The sequence below is a fragment of the Sphaerodactylus townsendi genome, linkage group LG17 (assembly GCF_021028975.2).
Source record: "Sphaerodactylus townsendi isolate TG3544 linkage group LG17, MPM_Stown_v2.3, whole genome shotgun sequence".
Taxonomy (NCBI): Eukaryota; Metazoa; Chordata; class Lepidosauria; order Squamata; family Sphaerodactylidae; genus Sphaerodactylus; species Sphaerodactylus townsendi.
Window position 1 is genome coordinate 9,558,985 of NC_059441.1, and position 17,463 is coordinate 9,576,447.

Sequence of the window (17,463 nt, forward strand, 5' to 3'; positions counted from 1 at the left end):
CCGGAGAGCTCTTTTGCACAATAGTAAATTAAAGGCTGCTTTGCTCCAAGATGCTGTTTTTAAAAGCACCCCCCTCCCCCTTCCGTCTTCAGAGATGAAAAGGTGCTCTTGAGACACCACGGGAGGCCCCAAACTGGCAGAGATCAGTGGAGATGCCTGCCAAAAAGCAGCGGCTGGCTTTTTCACAGCGTGGCAACGACCTCCAGTCCTGGGAGCCAGCTGGCGCATGTGCCAGGTTTCCTTAGTTCCCTGAAGCAGTTTGCAAAACTGACCGCCCCTGGTGTGTGAAACAGGGAACACTTGAGATTCAGCCGCCCCCCCCCCCCCCCCGGACCACGCCACCCTGAGCCTGCCATTGTTAGAACGGCCATTGGCAATGGCTGTTAAAGGCCGTTAATACCATCGTTATAGCGATCGTTATAACAGCAATGGCTGTTAATGGCAGCTACTGCGATCGTTATAGCGAGCGTTATAACAGCAATGGTTGTTAATGGCAGTTAGTGCGATCGTTATAGCGATCGTATTAACAGCAATGGCTGTTAATTGCCGTTAACGCGATCGTTATAACGATCGTGTTAACTACCATCAACAGCCATTGCTGTTAATACGATCGCTATAACGATCGCACTAACGGCCATCAACAGTCAGCCATTAATACGATCGCTATAACGATCGTGTTAACTGCCATCAACAGCCATTGCTGTTAATACGATCGCTATAACGATCGCACTAACGGCCATCAACAGTCAGCCATTAATACGATCGCTATAACGATCGTGTTAACTGCCATCAACAGCCATTGCTGTTAATACGATCGCTATAACGATCGCACTAACGGCCATCAACAGTCAGCCGTTAATACGATCGCTATAACGATCGTGTTAACTGCCATCAACAGCCATTGCTGTTAATACGATCGCTATAACGATCGCACTAACGGCCATCAACAGTCAGCCATTAATACGATCGCTATAACGATCGTGTTAACTACCATCAACAGCCATTGCTGTTAATACGATCGCTATAACGATCGCACTAACGGCCATCAACAGTCAGCCATTAATACGATCGCTATAACGATCGTGTTAACTACCATCAACAGCCATTGCTGTTAATACGATCGCTATAACGATCGCACTAACGGCCATCAACAGTCAGCCATTAATACGATCGCTATAACGATCGTGTTAACTACCATCAACAGCCATTGCTGTTAATACGATCGCTATAACGATCGCACTAACGGCCATCAACAGTCAGCCGTTAATACGATCGCTATAACGATCGTGTTAACTGCCATCAACAGTCAGCCGTTAATACGATCGCTATAACGATCGTGTTAACTGCCATCAACAGTCAGCCGTTAATACGATCGCTATAACGATCGTGTTAACTGCCATCAACAGTCAGCCGTTAATACGATCGCTATAACGATCGCTATAACCGCAATGACTATCAATGGCTAATACGATCGTATTAACGGCCATTAACAGCCATTGCTGTTATAACGATCGTTAAAACGATCGTTAAAAAAACGACAATGGCCGTTACTGGCAATAGCCCGTCCCAGAGTCCAGCCCCCTCCCAAGCGGGGGAGGGGGCTGCTGCCGGCGGGGCCGTTTAGGAAAGGGCGGAGGGCATCCCACGGGGGCGGGGCTTGGCCTCTTCCACCTGAAGCCAATGACAGAAGCCCCTCCCCGTCGCCTCCTGGCCAATGGCTGCGCCTTTCCCCCGACAGAGCGCGCCGATTGGGCCGTCGCCCTTCCTCCTCCTCCTCCTCCTCCCGCTTGATTGGCCGGCGGGGCCGGAAAGGCGGAAGCGTCCAGCGGGCCCCCTGAGCGAAGTGGCCGGCGAGGAGAAGGCGGAGGGAGCCCTTCGGCAGAGCCCCCGGGCGCATGGGCAGGAGACAAAGACCCCTTTCCCGCCCCGCCCGGAACCACGCCCCCTTGAGCCTGCCATCGTTATAACGATGGCAATGGACGTTCTAATGCTGGCAGGCTCAGGGGGGCGTGGTCCGGGGGCGGGGATCGGCTTTTCAAACCTTTCTATTTTAATTCATGGCACTCTTTGTCAAACCAGGGGGCACCTCTAGTGCTGTATGGAGGTTTCTGTTTAACGGACTTTACGAGATAGTCTGTGATATACTTGATTAATGTTTCAAAATTGCCAATTGCCACACAAGGCGAATCTGCATTATAAAAAGCACTTAAGAGATTACCTAGATGCTGAGAATTAATTAGCTCATTGGCGGTAAGGGCCAAATGGGATGTCCAGAAAAGCGTAGGTAAATACTCTTTAGATGTATCCATAGGAACGTCCACCCCCTCTTCCTGATGGAGAACAAGGTTAAGTGAGAGGTGATCTCCTAGTAGAAGGTCTCCTATCTTAAAAGACTGGACTGAAGTTCTTAATTTTGGTGACATAAAACAATAATCTATAACACTGTTTCCCAGCGTACTAACAAATGTGAAATTATTAGAACAGTCGTAGCATTTTAGACCATTGAGCCATAACATGTTATGTTTGATAGCAAATTCGATCAGATTCCTAGCAGTGTAATTGGTCTGGGTATCCTCAGAATGACGCTCTGATGGAAGTAAGAGTGAATAGACATAATCGTTATCATCATAACCTTCATGTTCCAAATATGAGGTTAGATTATTACCCACTCTCGCATTGAAATCCCCCAATATAGTAATTTCAGTTGAAGGATATTTTAGTTCTAGCTCCTCAACAAATGAGGATAAATTCTGCCACGGGTCATCACGAACGTTATTATTCGCACCAGGGCGGATATACGTATTAATGAATATCAGTGATGATTTGCCCCAATTAATCAGCAATGCTTGAATTAAGTGGGAGGGGGTTGATAGAATTTTTGCTGGCAGAGAGACAGAAATTAAAATGCAGAGACCCTGGAAGAAGTCAATTCTTTTTACATGGGGGGAGGGGAATGGCATTCCCCCCCCCCAAGTGTGGATATGGTGTAGTTAGAAAGTGCTGTCAAATGATAGCTGACTTATGACCCTGTACATTTTGGTTTGCCATTGCCTGTCTCTGAAGAAGAATAAGAAGAGGAGTTTGGATTTATATCCCCACCTTTCTCTCTTGTAAGGAGACTCAAGGTGGTCTACAAGCTCCTTTCCCTTCCTCTCCCCACAACAGACACCTGGTGAGGCAGGTGGGGCTGAGAGAGTCCTGAGAGGACTGGGACTAGCCCAAGGTCAACCAGCAGGAATGTGGAAACACATCTGGTTCACCAGATAAGCCTCAGCCACTCAGGTGGAGGAGTGGGGAATCAAACCCAGTGCTCCAGATTAGACTCCACCTGCTCTTAACCACTACACCAGGTTGGCTCCGCTTAGTGACCTGAGGGATCTCAATGTAATTTAAAAAAAAATCTTTTACTTTCTTTATAGCCTACCTTTCTAACCCCAATGGGGATCCAAGGTGGCTTAAATTGTACTCTTCTCCTCCATTTTATCATCCCAACAACCCTTCGAGATAGGTTTGGTTGAGAATATGTGCCTGGCTCACGGTCACCCAGTGAGCCTTCTTGGGGGGCGAGGGGGGGAGTCTTGAACCTGGTCTCCCAGATCCTAGCCTGGAGATCTCAAGAGTCGTAGAATCACAGAGTTGGAAGAGACCCCCAAGGGCCATCAAGTCCAACCCCCTGCCATGCAGGAACTCCTGACAGGTGGCCATCCAGCCTGTTAAAAAAACCTCCAAAGAAGGAGACTCCACAAGGCCAACTGCCCGTTCCTCTCTTCTCCTGTCACTCGGCATCGGCATCGATTGAATTTACCTGCGACTCCCATCAGCCGGCGTGACCGTGGCCTCAATCACTTTCCATTAAGCGGAAAGTCTTTTAATTTATTTTCCAGATACTGGCCTTGAGGCCTCTCCCTATTAGCCGTAATGGTGCTCTCTGGCTGGGGCTTGATATTTTAAAACTAATGCGATTTCAGCCTCCGTGTGACTCTAATTAACTGTGACAAATTTCCCCAAAAGCGCAGTTGCAAATATCACATAATTTATGAGGTCATCCAAGCAAAAAGGAGGAAGGGGGGGGCGGGGAAGGAGAGGAAGTTTTAGTGCCCTGTGCGACCAACCCTGCGTGCATTTGTTTCGGGTATTTAATAGCAACGGGCTGGATTGGTGACCCTGCCTTCCTCCGCTCCATCAATCAGACATAGAAACATTTCAGGTACCAGCCTTCTTCGGATGCTTTAAAGGGGGCAATTAAAAATCAAACTCTAGTTCTGCAAGGTAATTTCTCCAGCAGAAGGGGGGGGGGGGTTTCCATACTGATCTTTGCTTCTCAGCAATTTTTCCTGGCATCGTGGTTGCTCCCTGGAAGAAGTCAATTCTTTCATTCACTAGAACATAAGTTGCTTAAGTGCCCTCCATAGGACAAGTTTAGAGAAGAAATCCTGGGCCCTATTTTGACCGAATGGGCTAGAAAGAAGAAGAAGAAGAAGAGTTTGGATTTATATCCCCCCTTTCTCTCCTGTAGGAGACTCAAAGGGGCTAACAATCTCATTGCCCTTCCCCCGTCCTCACAACAAACACCCTGTGAGGTAGGTGGGGCTGAGAGAGCTCCGAGAAGCTGTGACTAGCCCAAGGTCACCCAGCTGGCGTGTGTGGGAGTGTACAGGCTAATCTGAATTCCCCAGATCAGCCTCCACAGCTCAGGCGGCCGAGCTGGGAATCAAACCCGGTTCCTCCAGATTAGATACACGAGCTCTTAACCTCCTACGCCACTGCTGCGTAAAAGACAGTAAACGGAAATATAGCTAAAAAGGACTTAATTAGCACTGATACGGATATCCCTGTCAAATAATAAAACACATCATCATGACAACACAAGTAGCCTAATTCTTCTTGCAGCTTGAGCAAAAAGCGCTACTCGGTTGGCAACGTATGGATCTCCATCGGACAACAGACAAATCAATTTCCCAGTGCTGTCAATATCCCCTGCAATTGGGAGAAGTCCTTTAATATATTTGGTCCTTATGGCTTCATAAAGAGGGCACTCCAAAACGTAATGCAGAATGTCTTCATCTGCCCCACTACCACAAACGCATCTATGGTTCGATACCGTGCTTTTTGTAACACGCAGGAAATTTCTGAAAAGCCACCGACTCGCACAAAAGAGAGAGCGTACGAGAGGAAGGAAATCAAAAGTGCAGGCCTCAATTAGGAAACTTGCTTTAATTGGTACAAAAAGAGCCTGAGCATAAATATCTTATAGTTTCAGCTTTTGGGCAGTCAGCGCTCGTTTCTTCCTCTGGCTTTTCTTCGGGTCTTGAATTTGCATTTTCACTTGATCTTGCAAGCGAGAGAAGAACGCTCGGGAGGACCTCAAAGCCTTGTCTTTGCCGTCATCCTGGAAGACAGCAACATTCGGCGCATAATGGAGACTCTCGTGTGCACACGAAAAAGCACCACGTACCCCCGTTGTGCCCGCCTCAATTGTTCCAAGAGAACGCTCGAGAGATATCCCCACCCACCCCCTGTTTGTGTTCCGACTGATAACTCAATGGCAAAACAGCTGTTGCATCAATACCTTTTTTACCGGCAACACAATGAATCTAAAAAGCTGAAGGGATGCACTCTGATCTCCCCTGTTATGCCCGGCGCATGTTAATGAGAGATAAGTGCAGGCTGCCAGCAAATAAATCCCTTTATCGCGGAGGGCAAATACCAGCTGAGAGCTCTGGGTGAATTTTAAAAAGTTCTCTCCTGCCAAACTGCTTCTCTCTAATCACTCTAGATTCGAGTCCGGTAGCACCTCAGAGACCGACAAGGTTTTCGGGGGTAGGAGCTCTTGAGAATCGAAGTTCCTTTTGTCAAAGAGAGAGGCGAACGCATGCTACGCACTCTGAATCTAATCACTCTGAAAGGGAAAGGCTTCGCTGCCAGAAAGCAGGAAACGATGTCTTCTGAAGCATCGATTTTGTGCCGGTTCGTAAGAACGTTTTTTGCAGGCGATCGAAGAGGTTGGGAAAAGAAGGAAACCCTCAGATGTAAACATGTTCAGGTTAGTCCCCAAAAGCGAGAATTGTATTACATCGCAGAATCTTTAATCCGATGGTAAACATGAAGAAGAAGAAGAAGAAGAAGAAGGGGAAGAAGAAGGGGAAGGGGAAGAAGAAGAAAAAGAAGAGGAGGAGGAGGAGTTTGGATTTATATCCCCCCTTTCTCTCCTGCAGGAGACTCAAAGGGGCTGACAATCTCCTTGCCCTTCCCCCCTCACAACAAACACCCTCTGAGGTAGGTGGGGCTGAGAGAGCTCTGAGAAGCTGTGACTAGCCCAAGGTCACCCAGCTGGAGTGCGTGGGAGTGCACAGGCTAATCTGAATTCCCCAGATAAGCCTCCTCAGCTCAAGCGGCAGAGCGGAGAATCAAACCCGGTTCCTCCCGATTAGATACACGAGCTCTTAGCCTCCTATGCCACTGCTGCTCCTTTGTATTCACAGGTTAAAGCCTGTGAATACAAATCCATCCATTTTGGCTACCTACAATTTTGGCTCTGTACATTTTTGTTTTCTTTTGGGCTCGGAGTTGGTGGACACGGACTGGCCCTGACTGCCAAACGCCAAGCGTCTCTGTTGAGAGATTGATGGCCTTCCGGCCCCAACTGTTTTCTCCATTACAGCTAGAAGTAATAAGCCGAGGAAGGCCCAGCCGGACCTCCCCAGGGGCAGGATTTGACTAATGACACGGAAGCGAGCAACAGAGTGCTAACATCTGGCCACAATATACTAATCAATCGACAGAGGCCTTTTGATCAAAGTGCACGGGAGCCGTTTTCTCCAGCGAGTGGTTTGCCAGCATGATACAAATGCGCTGGTGAGGCAGGGGGTCCTATAACATCACCATTCGAACTGGCCTCAAAGAGGTTCTTTGCATAAGAACATAAGAATTAGCCTGCTGGATCAGACCAGAGTCCATCTAGTCCAGCTCTCTTCTACTCGCAGTGGCCCACCAGGTGCCTCTGGGAGCTCACGTGCAGGTTGTGAAAGCAAGGGCCTTCTGCTGCTGCTGCTGCTGCTGCTGCTGCTCTCGAGCACCTGGTCTGTTAAGGCATTTGCAATCTGAGATCAAGGAGGATCAAGATTGGGAGCCATAGATCAACGGTGGCGAACCTATGGCACGGGTGCCAAAGGTGGCACTCAGAGCCCTTTCTGTGAGCAAGCATGCACAGAGTTCATCATGTGGCGGGGGCGTAAAATCACCCCCCCACACACACACCTAGGCTGGCCTGGGCATGATCCTTTACCCGGGAGTAAGCTTGGTTGCTGGGGCTTGCTTCTGAGTAAACCCTCCTAGGGTTGTGATTAACCAATTCAAAGCATTGCATGGTTGCTTCACCAAGCTTACTCCCGAGTTACATGAGCCTCAGAGCCAACTGTTTTTCCTAAACTAAAACCTCAGTATTCAGGTTAAACTGCTGTGTTGGCACTTTGAGATAAATAAGTGGGTTTTAGGTTGCAGTTTGGGCACTCGGTCTCGAAAAGGTTTGCCATCGCTGCCATAGATCGACTTCTCCTCCATCAATCTGTCCAAGCCCTTTTTAAAGCTATCCAGGTGAGTGGCCATCACCACCTCCTGTGGCAGCATATTCCAAACACCAATCACACGTTGCGTGAAGAAGTGTTTCCTTTTATTAGTCCTAATTCTTCCCCCCAGCATGAATGCCCCCTGGTTCTAGTATTGTGAGAAAGAGAGGATCCAGATTGGTAGCCCTAGATCGACTTCTCCTCCACCAATCTGTCCAAGCCCCTTTTAAAGCTATCCAGGCTAGTGGCCCTCACCACCCCAGCATCTCAGGACAGCTCCACTGGGCAGCCCCGTGTGGACACAGCAGCGGCTGTGAAGTAACTCCTCATTTCCTCGTGGGGAGGGCACCCCACAAGGCAACGGTGCCAAACTAACTCACTGAACTGAAGTCCTTACGTTAACCTTACCTTGAGTAGAGAAGTCCCGTCGGCCTTGATGAGCTTCTTCAACTGTTCGGCAGAAACTTGTTTCTTCAGCTTGGGGTTTTGTTCTGCCTTCCCCTCGAGGAGTTTCTGCCGCTTCTCTTTCTCCTTCAGCTTGATACGCTTCATGAGCTTCTTCTTTCTGCGCTCCCGTTTCTTGTCTGTGGCGGTCTTCTCGGCATCCGTTTTCACGTCTCCGCCTTTTGCCTTCTCCTGAAATAAGGGCCGTGTTTTAGGACTGGGGTCTGAGAAAACACCTTCGAAAGGTATGTGCAATGCCGCCCCTCACGGGTTGCTTGCCTCGGAACCACCAATGGGGCCATGACAGGCAAATATGCCCCTGTCATCACTGCCACTGACTGATTCCAAGCCTTGTGGGGGGTTTTTACTGCACCTGAAACCACTCAGCTTCTTAGAATCACAGGCCCCTTCCGCACACGCAAAATAATGCGTTTTCAAACCACTTTCACAACTGTTTGCAAGTGGATTTTGCCATTCCGCACAGCTTCAAAGGGCACTGAAAGCAGTTTGAAAGTGCATTATTCTGCATGTGCGGAATGAGCCACAGAGTTGGAAGAGATCCCCAAGGGCCATCCAGCCCAACCCCCTGCAATGCAGGAACACACAATCAAAGTACTCCTGACAGGTGGCCAACCAGCCTCTGTGTAAAAACCTCCAAAGAAGGAGACTCCACCACACTCCGAGGCAGTGCATTCCACTGTCGAACAGCTCTGACTGTCAGGAAGTTTTTCCTGATGTTTAGGTGGAATCTCTTTTCCTTCCCCTTGAACCCATGACTCCCGGTCCTAGTCTCTGGAGCAGCAGAAAACAAGCTTGCTCCCTCACCAACATGACATCCCTTCAAATATCTAAACAGAGCTATCATGTCACCTCTTAACCCTCTCTTCACCAAACTAAACATTTCAGCTCTCTAAGTCTCTCCTCGTAGGGCATGGATTCCAGACCTTTGACCATTTTGGCTGCCCTCCTCTGGACCCGTTCCAGCTTGTCTTGTTCTGGGGCCATCTTAATGTTTTCCCCATAATATCACCATTTCCCTGTAATATCACCAATTTGCTTCTGGGTATCAAGCGGTGGAAATTAAGTACATTTTTATATAAAGGGATTAGACCAATTCATGGAAGATAGGTTCTTAATTATGAAAAGTAGCAGATTTTTCAAAAGAAGAAGAAGAAGAGTTTGGATTTATATCCCCCCTTTCTCTCCTGCAGGAGACTCAAAGTGGCTTACAATCTCCTTGCCCTTCCCCCCTCACAACAAACACCCTGTGAGGTAGGTGGGGCTGAGAGAGCTCCGAGAAGCTGTGACTAGCCCAAGGTCACCCGGCTGGCGTGTGTGGGAGTGCACAAGCTAATCTGAATTCCCCAGAGAAGCCTCCACAGCTCAGGCGGCAGAGCTGGGAATCAAACCCGGTCCCTCCAGATTAGATACACAAGCTCTTAACCTCCTACGCCACTGCTGCTCCTTTTTTTTACTTCTGCTACTTGTAAAGACCCGTGCTTTGCAGCATGCCTTACCTTGATCTCCTCCGGAGCTAAGAGCGCAGCATCACTGACGCTAACCGGAGCAACTTCCTCCATACTTATTGCTGGGAGATTAGAGACTATTTTTACCTCTGGCACGGGCTAGGAAGAAAGAGAAACGCACAATATGTCGAGTGGGAGAAAAAAATGATGCATTGTTCAGTTGAAACAGAAGTATTTGGATCTCCCAAACGGATTCAGTCGTACTGAAGGTAGCAGGCCTGCGCAGAGTTCTCTGGTCAACAGAGCTACACCAAGGACTTGGGGCATGCTTCAAGCATAAATCAAATGCACCTTGGTATGGACTGGCTTAATGCCTAGTTTTTATTTTATTCAACACAGACTTCTGATGCCACTGTACTTACCGGCTTGGGTGTGAAGTGGAAATTGGAAAGGGCATCCAATTTGAGAAAAAGAACATCCATTGCTTTCTGAATTTCTATGTGTTCCGGTTTTTCTTCCTCTTCAGTTTTTTTCTAATATGGATTTAAATCAAAGAAGCAGGACAATACCAAGATAAACTATTAATTTTTTCACACCAGCCTCATTTAAATGAGATTATCTATCTATCTATCTATCTATCTATCTATCTATCTATCTATCTATCTATCTATCTATCTATCTATCTATCTATCTATCTATCTATCTATCTATCTATAATCTATTTCTCTGTATTTATCTCTCTCTATCATCTCTCTCTCTATATATATATTTATCTATCTCTATATTTATCTCTCTCTCTATCATCTCTCTACATATATATGTATTTATCTCTCTCTCGCTATCATCTATATATCTATATATCTATATCTATATATATTTATCTCTCTCTCTATCATCTATCATCTCTCTATATATATTTATCTCTCTCATCTCTCTCTATATATATCATCTCTCTCTATATATATCTATATTTATCTCTCTCTCTCTCATCTCTCTCTCATCTATCTCTCTCTCTCTATCTTACCCTATATAACTCAGTAATATGCTAAGTGTTGTAACGACGAACCTTCAACCAATGGGATTGCAGGTTTGTCTTGTAGGCCCATTGGTTGACGGTTCACCAGCTACTCCCCCTCCTGCCTCTCCCCACCCCCACCCCCCAAACAAGCCAGCTGCGTTGGGGCAAAGGGGCCCCGCCACCCTTTCGGCTGGTCCAACAAAAGCACGGGCTCCTTTGAAAACACACCTGGTTAAGTTTCAGATATTCTTGCTCATAGATTTCGGTGAGACTTAATTTGCTTTTCTCGTGATCCAGAGTCAGACGCTTTTTGTATTCGTAAGGATCCTCTTTTGGCTTTTCTTTCCGGACGACGTCATCCCAGGCCTAGAAGCGAAGATGTCGGAAAGATACAGATGCGAATTAACAAGCTTGGTATTCGAAGCAGCAAGAGAGGTCTCTCCTTGCATCAATTTCTCTTCCAGGAAGGCAAGAAGGCTAGCTACAATGACAAGTTATTACAATACATTAAGGCAGGGCACCCCATAATAGTAGCAGAATCACAAATTGAAAAATGGGAACAGTTCCCCCTTCTGAAAACTGGCAGTGCGGAGTTTCTCTTTGGGAAGGAACTGCACAAAAATGGAGTCACAGTACACAACATTCTGCCCTCTGCCCAGTCTCACAAGCATACTGAGGACTCACCTGAAATTCCAAATCAGGAATACCCCAATGTGATGCTTATGGGTGCCACGGAACCCACCAGGTTTTTTTGTGAAAGCGAGTAGGGCTGGTCAAGAACATAAGAACTAGCCTGCTGGATCAGACCAGAGTCCATCTAGTCCAGCTCTCTGCTACTCGCAGTGGCCCACCAGGTGCCTTTGGGAGCTCACCTGCAGGCAGCATATTCCCAACACCAATCACACGTTGTATGAAGAAGTGTTTCCTTTTATTAGTCCTAATTCTTCCCCCCAGCATTTTCAATGAATGCCCCCTGGTTCTAGTATTGTGAGAAAGAGAGAAAAATTTATCTCTGTCAACATTTTCTACCCCGTGCATAATTTTATAGACTTCAATCCTATCCCCCCTCAGACGTCTCCTCTCCAAACTAAAGAGCCCCAAACGCTACAGCCTTTCCTCATAAGGAAGGTGCTCCAGTCCCTCAATCATCCTCGTTGCCCTTCTCTGCACTTTTTCTATCTCTTCAATATCCTTTTTGAGATGTGGCGAATTTAGGGCAAATTCCTTAAAAGGTTGCTTCCCGCTCCCCCAGAAAACACACGTCATCTGTTATATTAACCTGATCTTTTATCCTCCTCTTGATAATGTCTTCAAGCGCCATTGTCGTCTCCTCTGTGATGACGGGAGCTGAGAAGAGAAAAAAAAAAAGACTTTGGGGGTAAGATTTCTGGCCAGGCCCTGCTGCCCTCAGTCACTTGGAAACGCAACACAGGCCATGTTCATTCAGCCTAACGCATTTAAATAGGACTTCTGGGGAGATGCATGCACAAGAAAGGCCGTGTCTACTACACGCAACAGAAGTCCAGAGGAAATTAATATTTATTCCAGTATCTCCCATTTGAACGGGGCCACTTGGCATACTACCTGTATTGCTTAACAAACCCTGTTCAAAGGAGAGCCATAATGCTCGCCAGGTTTAATGTTATGCCTTCTGCCTTGTTACATGGCAGATTTAATAAGCAAGAAAAGGCTAAAAGATTGTGCCCATATAGCGATGGCTCAGTTGAATCTCTGGCCCACCAATTACTTCACTGTCTCAGATTCAAGGAAATCAGATCCAAGTATGTGAATCTCACTCCTTTACATTTACCCGATCTCCCCGATTTAATTAGATTACACTACTTGTTGGACAACCCTGATCCTTCTCTCTGTATGATAGTGGCAGACTTTCTCCTGGAAATTACTAAATGCCAGTAGATTTCCTTCGTCCTAACATGTATATCCTGTATTGTATATGCTTTTTAATCCATTTTTTTATTATTGTTGTACTGCTGTCTATGCCAATAAAGGCTTGCTTAAAAAATTTAAAAAAATTTTTTTATATATTTATTCCAGTACGTACTTTTGGGGGAACAAAGAAAGGAACTCTACCTCATTTTTACAGCCTGTCCCTTTTAACTCATCTCTTCTGTAATTTTCTGCAAAGATGAGGTAGAGGGGTTCCTCTCTTCCCATTGTATCTGAAGAAGTGAGCTATATGTCACCGGTGCCCCCTCTGTTGGGGCAACTGCAGGTAGCACAAACCAGCCCCTGAGAAATGGCTTCCACGTATGCAAGATTTACCCATCTTGACCGCATGGTCAAAGAGCAGCGTCTCCTGCAGGAGGCTGTTTTCAGGTCGCTTCTGTCCAGTCACTTCTCCTCTCAGCTGCCAGGACTTCTCCCTCAACAGGTCCGCTTCGAGCGATTTGATCTTCTGACTCAGCTGCAAGAGAACAAAGGCTCCTGAATCGGTTCCCGAGATGTTTTGGTTCTCTCGGGGACTTGGGCATTGCTGTAAAACTGGAGACCGTGTCTTCGCTTTCGTCGCTGATAGAGGAGGCTGGAGGGTTGTACTTTGAGCTACTGAGAAAGAAAAGCACTTGGGTTTCTTGCCAGCACGCGAGCAGCAATTACCTTTTCCTGCCTTTTCTCAAAGGAGGATTTCCGTTCAGGGGAACGACTCGTCTTTGCTTCAGATGTGTCCGGTTCGTCGTCCGTGTCGCTGTCGTACGGCAAGGCGAACGTCACCGCCTTCGGAGCTCCTTTCCTCCTTTCGGTCTCCTGTGGCTGTTGGACGTCATCCGTTTCCTCCATTCTGTAGTTGAAGAGCGTTTTCAAGTAAAAAGGGAACTAATTCAATTCAGAAAGCACTTATATTTGGGAGGAATTGGAAACCCTTAATTGAATATTTTCAGTTAGAATATAAAGGTATGAAATATGACTTATGATCTTTATTAAGTAATTAAATAAAACTTGTATAGCACTATAGAAAATATAAAATCTGAACATATACAGGTTTTTTTTTACTGTATCCTTTCTTTTTCTCTTCTTTTTAGATCAGAATGGCTAGCTTATAAGTAAGATAATCAAGAGGACATTTTCTCTGATACAGCACTGGATTAAGTACTAAATATAACTGATTAATCAATGGCTGAGATAGCTACTAGGGTAGAATTAATGTAATTATAACTTAAAATGAAATATAATCAGAAACTTGAGATGTACTAACGTATCTTTGATATTAGATTGTGTATCATATGTTTTACTAGCTGGAAGTCCACTTTAATACACTATTCTTTATTTTTTTTCTTTCTTTCTTTATGTTTTTATATAATTTTCTTTAATGTTTTATATGCCTTCAATTATGTAAACATAACCTGAAATTGTATCTTTTTTTGTATTTCTTCTTTGTTTATTGTACACTGTGATTAAAGAAATTAAAAAAAAAAACAATTCAGAAAGCACTTGACTTTTCCAGTAAAAAATTTAAATGTCTTGCCATACCATTGTCCTCTGAAGAATTTCAGAGGCGACTATTCTAAAGCAACCAAACGTGGCTTCAAGCCAGACACTCGCCTGTCGACTGCTCCTTCATCCTCTTCCTCCTCGCTCCGGTTGCCGTCACCTTCGCAGCTTTGTCGGTCGCTTGTGTAATCTTCGCAATCGTCCACGGGGTCGAAATAATCCCGATATTTGAGACTGCGAGCGCTTTTAGGTGGCTAAGGAAGACAGAGAAAAAACGAGCGCAGTGTTCAGAAGGAAACTGCCGAAATTTAAGATAATATCAGAAGAAGACGAGTCTGCCTTTCTCTCCTGGAAGGAGACTCAAGTTACTCTGCCGGGCGCCCATGAGGGGGGAAGAATTTGAGACTCACCCTTCAAAATGGCCCTCTCAGGGACCAATACTAAAAAATCTGAGGCCAGCCAAGCCTAGGAAACATGGACTGTATATATAGTGACACAAGGCAATGAACTAATTGGTACGTGCAATTAGTTTGAGCATAAAGTCAATAGATAATTCATAAACCGTTCATAAAGATTATTCATAAAGATATATTGTGATTATATTATAAGTAATATTCAACTGGATATAAAGGTAATAACAAAACATACAATGGGGGCACATAGGCAACTTAAGAAACGTAATGGGACTGTACTTACCCTGTTTCCCCAAATATAAGACATCCCCGAAAAATAAGACATAGTAGAGGTTTTGCTGAAGTGCGAAATATAAGGCATCCCCCGAAAGTAAGACATAGCAAAGTTTTTGTTGGGAAGCATGCCCGACGAACAGAACACAGAAAAATAAGACATCCCCTGAAAATAAGACATAGCGCATCTTTGGGAGCAAAAATTAATATAAGACACTGTCTTATATTCGGGGAAACACGGTAGTAACAAATTCTCAAAAGCATTGTATAAGATGTCATAAGCATTGTACATAAGGCAAGAAACCTGTAACATTCATATTGCATTCCAATCAATTGAAAGAGTCAGTATCACCAATATTCAATGAGTAAAAAATATTAAAATGAATTGTGGTAGTAGACAGCAGCATGTCCAGCAAGTGGCTGAAGACACCACGGCGACAGCAGCCACATTCGCAGAACGCGTTGCGGGCTAGTCCACGTTTTCAACAGAAATTTCTTCAGGCTCTGTGAGATCTCTACTTCCGAGCGCACAACAGTTTAACAACCCGTTTCTCAACGCTCTTACCTTCGTTTTGGCTTTCCCGAATTCCACATCCTCTTCCTCCTCCTCCTCGTCATCTTCCGAAAGAACCTCCTGAAAATAATCGATTTCCTCGCCTTCGTCATCCTCCTTTTCTTGGCTTTCTTTCTTCTCCGCCGCGTCCAGAACCGCCTCCATCTCAGCCAGGTTGAAAAACCTGTCGTCGACTACAGACTTTTCACCCGTTCTTTTCACGGCAATCTTGGACGGACGGGTTTGCAGCTCTAACTTGTCAATGTCAAAGTCAATATCTGAATCTTCATCGTTAAACAGAGGTTCTGTCCTCGCTCTGAGTTGACTTCTCTTTTCCGCCCAGTCACTTTCCTCTTCCGGAGGGTCGCTGTTGAAGTCTTCTGTCTGGACTTCATCGTCTGTTTCTGGCTCACTGTCCTCTGCGATACTATCCCCCTCTTCTGGATCTGGTAGAAGGCAGAGATCATCCTCAGTGCCGTTTCTAGCAACAGCTGCCTTGAAGTAGCCGAGGACCGCGTTATTCTGGAGTTCCAGCTGCTGCCAGACCTGTTCTTCGTCGAAGTCATCTATCACCAGTTCTTGCAAAGGGCTCCCAGGAACCGTCGCAGGCCCGAGCGCTTTGTGGAAATCATACAGCGTTTTAGTTAGCGAGTTGAGATCGGCAGCCAGTCCATCCTGAATGCTGAGAGGTAAAAACAGGTTGCCGTACAGTGAGTCTTTAACAGATATCAAGCCATAGAAGACAGAAATTGGTCTGTCTAAATGACAGCCCAGGCAGTCTGGGTCAGTTCTGAACCTCAACTAGTTTTGTACATGAAACACATGATGATGATGATGAAGAAGAGGAAGAAGAAGAGGAAGAAAAGGAGGAGGAGAGGAAGAAGAATTAAACACATGAAGAAGAATTAAACACATGAAGAAGAAGAAGAGGAAGAAAAGGAGGAGGAGAGGAAGAAGAATTAAACACATGAAGAAGAATTAAACACATGAAGAAGAAGAAGAAGAAGAGGAAGAAAAGGAGGAGGAGGAAGAAGAATTAAACACATGAAGAAGAATTAAACACATGAAGAAGAAGAAGAGGAGGAAGAAAAGGAGGAGGAGGAGAGGAAGAAGAATTAAACACATGAAGAAGAATTAAACACATGAAGAAGAAGAAGAGGAAGAAAAGGAGGAGGAGAGGAAGAATTAAACACATGAAGAAGAAGAAGAAGAAGAGGAAGAGGAAGAAAAGAAGGAGGAGGAGGAGAGGAAGAAGAATGAAACACATGAAGAAAGAGGAGGAGGAGGAGGATTTATATCCTCTCTGCAGGAAAGGTGGGATAAAAATACGAACAGGTGCCTTTGAGCTACCATATTTCCTCGAAAAGACGAGCATGAATGTAAGATGACCCTTCCCCAATATTATACCCACATTTTTATTAATTAGACACAACGCATGCAAAATGCAGGATGGGATATTTGGGGTGGGTGGGAAACCTAGTCTCGCATTTGGATAAAAGCAGCCGCCTCCCAGCCTGGCCGACCTCGCAGGGTTGCTGTGTAAATAAGCCCCATGCCATGAATGCACCCTTGGAGGAAGGGAATCGTCTCCCCGCCCCATTTCCTTGCAGGTATCCAGGAGAAAAAGGGGTCTCGGCCGGTGTTACCTGAGGAAGCGCTCCGGGTGGGCGGCGGAGGCTTGGAGGGTCTCCAGGCATCGATCCAGCCGCCCGCGTGGAGCCGCCGCCGCCGCAACACTCGCAGCCATCGTTGCCGCTTTGCCCGACTTCCGGTCGGCGACAAGACTGGCAAGTCCTTCGCCAAACTGCATCCGGTCGGCAACGCGCACCCCGGAAGAACGGTTCCGCCTTGCCTTTTGGGGTTTGGATCCTGGCTGTACTTTTTCGTCTGTGGGTCCTTCCCCACACCCCAGTCGCTTTGTCCTCACGCCACCCTTGTGAGGTAGGCAAGGCTGAAAGGAGTGGAGGAGGAACTCAGAATCGTCTATTCGTCTATCACATTTCTTACCCCGTCCTTCCTCCCAGGAATCCAGTGCGGTGTCTGTCGTTCTATTCAGAATGTTGGCCTCACAACAGCCTTGTGGGGTAGGCGAGGCTACTAAGAAGTGACTGGGCTGTCTCTTCTCAGGCGTGGCTTGCAAAAGGGCGTTTCTTTTTCATACTTATAATCTGTGTCCCAGTGAGAAAGGGAGACTGTGAACAAAATTAATGTTATCCTCACCACACCCCTAGGAGGTAGGCTCCACTAAAACAGAGTGGCTGGTCTAAGCCTGCTTGCCTTTCTA

General features: G+C 46.2%; 1 protein-coding gene across 1 annotated transcript; it reads right to left on the reverse strand.

The window, feature by feature from the left end:
- Positions 1-5,195: 5,195 nt before the first annotated feature.
- Positions 5,196-16,945, reverse strand: MPHOSPH10 (M-phase phosphoprotein 10). The gene is made up of 11 exons (XM_048482160.1): positions 16,826-16,945; positions 15,192-15,861; positions 14,052-14,194; positions 13,110-13,290; positions 12,777-12,918; positions 11,773-11,840; positions 10,722-10,859; positions 9,898-10,008; positions 9,527-9,634; positions 7,974-8,201; positions 5,196-5,389 (listed from the first exon to the last, which is right to left on the reverse strand). Exons 1-11 carry the CDS (start codon positions 16,924-16,926, stop codon positions 5,249-5,251), a joined length of 2,031 nt encoding a protein of 676 aa, XP_048338117.1. The 5' UTR covers positions 16,927-16,945; the 3' UTR covers positions 5,196-5,248.
- Positions 16,946-17,463: the final 518 nt, after the last annotated feature.